The sequence below is a fragment of the Jatropha curcas genome, chromosome 2, assembly GCF_041381405.1.
Source record: "Jatropha curcas cultivar XTBG-Jc1 chromosome 2, XTBG_Jcur_1.0, whole genome shotgun sequence".
Classification (NCBI taxonomy): domain Eukaryota; kingdom Viridiplantae; phylum Streptophyta; class Magnoliopsida; order Malpighiales; family Euphorbiaceae; genus Jatropha; species Jatropha curcas.
In genome coordinates, this window is record NC_143152.1 from 23,821,559 (window position 1) to 23,829,381 (window position 7,823).

At 31.0% G+C, this 7,823-nt stretch overlaps 1 protein-coding gene across 2 annotated transcripts; it reads left to right on the forward strand.

The window, feature by feature from the left end:
• Positions 1 to 419: 419 nt before the first annotated feature.
• Positions 420 to 7,552, forward strand: LOC105636224 (Phototropic-responsive NPH3 family protein). Of its 2 annotated transcripts, none has more exons than XM_012219435.4 (6): positions 420 to 896; positions 5,125 to 5,261; positions 5,339 to 5,408; positions 5,500 to 5,904; positions 5,984 to 6,721; positions 6,836 to 7,552. In XM_012219435.4, the coding sequence occupies exons 2-6, from the start codon at positions 5,203 to 5,205 to the stop codon at positions 7,340 to 7,342; spliced, it is 1,779 nt and encodes a 592-aa protein (XP_012074825.1). In that variant the 5' UTR covers positions 420 to 896; positions 5,125 to 5,202; the 3' UTR covers positions 7,343 to 7,552. The 2 variants fall into 2 exon arrangements, with proteins under 2 accessions (XP_012074825.1, XP_012074827.1); XM_012219437.4 differs by having other exon boundaries at positions 5,506 to 5,904.
• The last annotated feature ends 271 nt before the right edge of the window (positions 7,553 to 7,823 follow it).

The window sequence follows — 7,823 nt, forward strand, 5'->3', positions numbered from 1 at the left end:
TCTTACATATAAAGAAAGAAAGACTGCGCTATATTAAGACATTAATTTATATGTTATTGATTTCTTTTTAGTACTAAAGAAGAGGGTTTGAACCCAAATATACTGTCGAACATATGTTCTTATTATTAAACTATGATTCTTGGTGTGCATATTATATTGATTAAAGAACTTATAGTATTAAAATTCCTCCTCATATATTAATAAAAAAATGTTTATTATAATACAGAAAATCTCTAAATCCAAACTTTTGTTTTCATTTCATGCATATTTAAAAGAAATGATTGTTTTCATTTCATGCATATTTAAAAGAAATGAAAAGATGATTTTAAATAAAGATTAAATTATATTCAATATTATTATTTATTGAAATTCAAGGAGTTCATCATAACATGCTTTTGATATATTACTATGTTGACTAATCCCAGCCCTCTCTCTCTCCACGAGTCTTGGTGAGAGACAAGGAGAGACTTTACTTTTCCAGTTGTTGTGTGCCTCTTTAGTGGTGTCTGAGTGTAAGAGAAACCAACAAAGCTTCTTCTTCTTTCCTTCCCCTTCTCCCTCTCTCTCTCTCTCTCTCTTTCTGTCCTTCCCTCCAAGATTACATGCATGAAACAATAAGGCATTTCTTTGAGATCACATTTAAGCCTCCCATGTTCATCTACACTAATGATTACATGTTGGTTTCTGATTTAAGCACCCATTTTTCTGGGTTTTTTTGGATCACAAAGTATTACAATTATTCCTTCTATCCCTAAATCTCTCTCTCTCTCTCTCTCTCTCTCTCTCTCAACATTGTCCAGCCATTTTCAAGTTTATTGGAAGAGTTACAATTTGCAGCTCTCTTGATTTTTGAATGGTGACTGAAGCTTTCTTGGAATCAAACAACACTGCTCCTGGTAGGTTCTTCTTTCTTTTTTTCTTGCTTTCTTCTGTATGTATTATAATATCAAACTTTTGAAGTGGCCAAAATTAAAATAAAAGGTTAACATAAAATAATGAATTTAACACAATTTATTTTGAAAGAATTTAGATGAAATCTTAAGGCTAATTTCTAAATTTTACCTCTCAAAGCTATAATTTCTAGTTTAATCCCTGCTTTTTTTTTTTTTTTTAATTTATGTATATTTGTTGTGATTTTGCACAATTAATTAGTTTAATTATTCCAAGATTGATGGGGATAATTGTGTTGGCATGTGAGATAATGGAGGTAATTTGCTTGACAGAACTTCTTATTATTGTCTCCCACTCAATAGCCAAGCACATAGGCATGACCTACTTCTTTGTACTGCAATGTAAGATTTTGCCATTCACTTTTACTAGAAGATACATATTTATTTATAAACAAATGTTGAGAAAATAAAAAGTAAAAGAGAAAAGCTATCATTTAAAAAGTATTTTTCTTTTCTGTTAAAAAATTCCATTAGTATATGGACAAGAAGAAGATTATCAAAACATTTTCTCAGACCTTATTGTCCAGTTCTTGATCAATTCCAAAAGGTAATATTAACATAAGTAGCTAAATTTCACTGTGGCTTTGATGGAATCCTATCATGTCAAATTTTTTGGAGGACCATTCATATTCTGTATTCAGAAAATTTTCCTTATATATGGTGTTGGGAATCTTTAGTATCTATGAGGAAAAAGAAAGCTCTGTCATGTTTCTCTTTTTTAAGAAGGAAATCCAATTAATAAGGTTTTTTATTTTTTTTATTTTTTGAAATTTTTATTTTTTATTTTTTTGAAATAGTATAGTTTGATGCTGTGATACATTAGCACTAGTACTTGCCTGACAAACCACTAGCTAGGTTAGATTTTGAACCAATCAATGGTGATAAAGGCACCTGCATGGACCAACACCCCACTGTCTTTGGACCACTAGAGACATTAAGTACAGTTTCTTTTTTTTTTTCTTCCTTTTTCATTCATCTATTATTCATTTTTGGCTTTCCTGATCATTTGGTAAATCATAGATGTTTTGATTTTCTAAATATGAATTTAACATTTCATTGCCATTTAAGCTACTAATTATTTTGCTCTTTTCATGAAATCATCAAAATTGGTTCACCTTTTTCTTATAATAATAAAATTAATATTTAAGCAGTATACTTGTTTTTGTGTTTTCCTTCTTTTGAATTCAAACAAAGTAGATAATTTCTTCAAAATTATAAATTCCATCCCTGGAAAACAATTACAGAAAGAAACTGTTAGTAACAAAGAGGAACAAATAGTAGAGTTAAGATTTAGAAAATAGGAGAAAAGAATTTCTATAAAAATTAGTTTAAATAAATAAATAAATAAATAAAAACTACAAGTTCCAAACCCTATCATTCCCAAAGTAAAAAATTCCTTTTCCAATAGACAACACTAAAAAAGAGATTGGTTTCATACCAAAAAGGGTATGAAAATATTTGTGGGGAAAAAAAAAAAAAAGAGAATTTTTTTTAGTGGTAAAGTGATATCAAAACTAATTTTGACATACTTTACTAAAGTCATAATTTCAGCTACTCAAAAGCTGATATATAAACTAAGAATACAAAATTCATATATTGGAAAAAATTATAATATTATAATGTTAATTACACATTAGTTTTAGTGGCATGTGATGATCAAAAGCAATCTTAAAAATTAAGAGTCGGTAATAGTAAGTGCATTACGACCTGATAATAGATTCAGGTTCGAATCCTTTTTTTCAATACTTAAAAAATAAAAAAAAAAAAGTTTCTTTTTTTTTTCTTAAATGAATCCTAACCTAAAGTTAGGTAGTGATAACTTTGTGTCCTACAATTCCATTTGCAAGAATATGTGCAAGTAAGTTTTTAATATATATTTTTCTTCCCTGCACTTTTTAAAGCATTTATGCTGCTGTATAAGCTCAACTTCATAAAAAATAAATTTATGATGAAATTTAAAATAATATTAAAATAAATACAATTGTTACTAATATATTTAACTTATTTAGATATAATTTTAAATTTAATGGCTAATAAAGTAATTATTATATAAAACAAAGTTTATAATAGTCAATTTCAAAGTATTTTTGATTGAGAAGTGCTATTATAAGCGCGTACTCATATAAGAACAAATTAATTTAGAGTTAGATTAGGATTTGAATACAATAAGCGGTTAAATTTTAGAGAAATAGTTGTAAAATCACCAAATTGGTGAAAACAGCTGTGGTCAAGAAGATTCGAACTCAAAACCTCTCACTTTTTATATAAATAAGAAAATCAACCAGACCACCATTTGACTAGCAGTTAGCATTATTTTATTAAAATTCTAATTAAAAAGTAAAAAAACAAAAAATAGCAGTGGCCTTTTTATTTGGAAATCCTGGTATGTGTGCATTTAAGTGTGTGGACAAAATAGGCACTATACAGTCCATTCTGGGACTTGGGACTGAATTGGGACCACTGCCTAAAGTTGACCTAATTTTATTTTTGCCTTTTATTTCATTATTATTATTATTATTATTATGGCAGTCCATTCCATTTACTGCTTAGACGTCATATATAGAAAAAAGGAAATTTATTTTAAAAACCAATTTTAATATCCTAATTAACATTTTCAATGAAATGATTTTCTAAATTCAGTACAAAGCACGTCCTTTTCCAATTCAAAAGAAATCACTATTAAAATGTAAGTTAGTAAATACAACGGAAGCAAAATCACGGTCCAGGGGATTTCTGATGTAACTATTAATTATGAAATAGCCAAATTAAAATAAAACAGACAAAACTTCCTTTTTTCTGATATAACTCTTAAAGCAATGAATATAACATTACCTATTTACCCTTAGTTTATTACGTCAAGACTCTTGTAATATACATCATCTCTTTTAGTAATGCTCTTATCTCATTGATCAATGAATTGATGGCAGAAGGTTATTAGGTTAATTATCTTAACATTTCTGCTGGTAAAAAGTACTATTTCTTCTATCTCTAAAGAGCTTTTAGGGTTTTGCACAAGAAACTAACCAAGACGATACGACTCTTATTGAATAAAAGGTGAGATAAGGTCTTGCTCACGATGATGATTCTTCTATCTCTAATATTTACTGTTTTGGTGTCTAACTCCTCATTTAGAATAGATGAATTCCACAAAAATTAGTGGAATCATATATGAATCCTAATTTTTATTTTTATTATGGAAAATGTGAAGATTTAAATTTTACGAATCTAAAAACGTAATATCTCCATTATTACATATCCCAAAAATCACAAACCCATAGAAGGCAACTCTGTGAACCAAAAGAAAACCTATTTCATTTCTTTCCATGAAAATATTTTCACAGCTATGATATTCCAAAAAATCTAGATATAATTTATAAGATTGCCTCACTTGATTTTCCAAAAATCTAGCAAATTCAATATAGAGCTCAGAATCTAGAAGGTTTATCAAAATTCAATACAAGTGGCAGATCGTGGTGTGTGCTTGCTACTTCTTCTTGCTCTTTCTGTTTCCATTCTGTCTTTGGTTCTGATTAGCTTTTTTCGTGAAAGGTTGAAATCCTTGAGGGTTAAAATGGCTATTCCACCTTCCTCTTAGCATCCATCTGTCAACCTCAAGTATGCAATTGAGGAAAATTATATAGTAGAGTGGTTAAATTAATACACCAAGCTAAATTTTTTTTTTTTTAAATTGTTACTATTTTATTCTCTTTTACCCTAATAAATTATTAGAAATATTCTCGAGCCAAAAACTTATTTTTATGGATTTAGTGTATGAGATAGATATGTACGAACGCTAATACAGCCAACTTGCCAATTTAAGAGGTTTAGCAACAGTACAACCAACTTGCCAAGTTAAGAGGGTTAGTATCCTAAAGTGAACCCCAACACAGTGCGCAATAAACACTTATTTCAAAGTATTTTTGTGGTTTAGACACTTAATTATTTTTACATCTATAAGCTAAAATAATAATAATAAAAAAACACACAATTTTTTATACAAAATTATTATTATTATTTTGCCTCTTGTCTGTGTTTTCTTTAGTTTTATTTAATATTTCATTCTGGCACAAACAATCAACTTTCCTTTAGAGAAGTAATTATATTTCACTTAGGATGTGTCATTTCTTCTATGCATGTAATATCATAAGCATTACTGGATTTAAATTTCTTTCAGGTTCTTGTAAGGGCATGTTAGACTGTTGCAGATTGATAATTGCTCCTTTGAAGTAAAGGGGGGGAAAAACTCTCAAAGATGAAGTTCATGAAACTCGGGACACGCCCAGATACCTTCTATACAGAAGAGGCTACAAGGTGAGTGAGTGATCCTACCTTCTATATGTATATATATGTATGAAATTTGTTTGACTGTGCTTGTTTTTGCAACGCAGGTGTGTGATATCGGACATACCTAGCGATCTTGTTATTCGAGTCAATAACATTAGTTACCTTCTCCATAAGGTAAGAGTTGAAGGGCAAAAATATTTCCTATTTATTTGTGCGCTGATTCTGTGATTTTAGGCACTCTGTCCTTATTTTTGTTGTTGCTTAGCTGCAGTTTCCACTTGTTCCCAAATGTGGTTTTTTGCAAAGACTGTGTCCAGATCCTGATGATTCAAGTATTGTTACTATAGAGCTTCATGACCTTCCTGGAGGAGAAGAAGCTTTTGAGCTTTGTGCAAAGTTTTGCTATGGCATTACTATCAATCTCAGTGCACATAACTTCGTGCCTGCATTTTGTGCAGCTAAGTTCCTTAGAATGACTGAATCAATTGAGAAGGGAAATTTTGTTCTGAAACTTGAAGCATTTTTCAGTTCTTGCATTCTTGAAGGCTGGAAGGATTCTATTGTCGCGCTGCAGACCACAGCCAAGTTGACTGAGTGGTCAGAAAATCTTGGAATCATCAGAAAATGCATCGATTCGATTGTCGAGAAAATCCTCACACCCCCAGCAAAGGTTAGTCCAGTTACACTCATATAATTCGTACGCAGGTTACAAGAAGACAATTATGCATACACATGTATATATTCTGCAGGTCACATGGTCCTATACATATACCAGACCGGGATTCAAGAAGTCTCAGAAATCTGTCCCAAAAGATTGGTGGACAGAGGACATATCAGACCTTGACATAGATCTTTTTCGATGTATAATCACAGCAATCAGATCAACATGTATGCTGCCTCCACAGCTTATAGGCGAAGCCTTGCACGTATATGCCTGTCGTTGGTTGCCAGACACTACAAAAATTAGGACAGAAGAAACTTCAGTCTCTCAAACTGAACAGGTTACAGAAAAGAACAGAAAAATTCTTGAAGCCATTGTAAGTATGATTCCATCAGACAAAGGATCAGTTTCAGTTGGTTTCTTGCTAAGACTTCTTAGTACTGCAAATTATTTAGTCACATCTCCTGTTGTAAAGACAGAACTAATAAGGAAATCTAGTCTGCAATTGCATGAGGCTACAATTAATGACTTGATATTTCCTTCACATTCATCCTCCAATCAACATTACTATGATATTGATTTGGTTGCGACTGTTATAGAAAGTTACTTGATTTTATGGAGAAGACAATGGCCTGAACCAGCTCAAAATACAGAGCTTGTAAGATCAATTAGAAAGATTGGAAAGCTTACTGACTCTTACCTTCAAGTTGTTGCAAGGGAAAAGAACATGCCTGTGTCAAAAGTAGTATCACTTGCTGAAGCTTTGCCTGATATTGCAAGGAAAGATCACAATGACCTTTATAAGGCTATCAACATTTATCTCAAGGTATGCTATTTCCATTACACGAACTTCTATGACCTTCGATGACAAATTCAAGCATCTTATGTATAATAGTGATTGTCTTTAATTTGAATTAGTTTCATTTGATTGATAAAACAGGAGCATCCTGATCTAAGCAAAGCAGACAAGAAACGACTCTGCAGGATTCTGGACTGCCAAAAACTGTCCCCAGAGGTGCGAGCACACGCAGTGAAGAACGAGCGGTTGCCATTGAGAACGGTCGTTCAAGTCCTGTTCTTTGAACAAGAGAAAGGTTCCATCAGAGCAGCAACTGATCATAGAATGCTAACCCAGGAGCTATTCTCTAGAGGGAACCAAATGCAAATATCAGAAGAAGACTTAAATAATAAGCTACAGCGAGGTGCAGTTGATCAATCCAGCAGCACAAGAGACCACAATAAAAAAAAGAAAAGAGCTGATAAAAAGTTGCATCCATCAGAATCTGAAGGGAAAACTATTAGGAGCGGAGAAATAGAAGAAGCAGAGTCAAAGAAAGGAAAAGAAGCCAGAGAAGAAGGAAGTTCTGGAAGCAAATTAGATCCAAAGAAGATATTGCAAAGCAGAAGTAGATCAAACCATGGCCGTGATAAAAGTAGAGATGGATAGTTGAAAAACATATATTTTTATTCTTATTATTATTATCAAATTTATTTTCTTTTTTTTTTTTTTTTGTGCATTGTGTAATTCATTTCTTTATGTAAGAAATGTTTTAATTCTCAAAACTAGTTTATCCATTTGTGTTAGAATATAGAGTTCAGATATCTAATAACAGTTTGCAGTTCAAGCAACAAAAATTCGGTTCTTTTCTTTTTAAAATTTGGTTTACTTATGTTTTTTTATTGTTTGATTCCCGACTAATTCATACACTAAACGTAGGTAAGTTCTTCTTATAAATTCAGTTCTAGAGGCCTCCCACTTCAATAAAATTTTATAGTCTACCTAATGTTCATGATAAACTCTTTAGTCTTGAGTTCAAGCGATAGTGGTCTCAATTTTTGTTTTTTAGTTTAGTTTTTTTACATGGTTTATTATTGATTATTTAATTAATACTTAACAACCTAAAAAAAACTTTAGAATTCTAAATTTA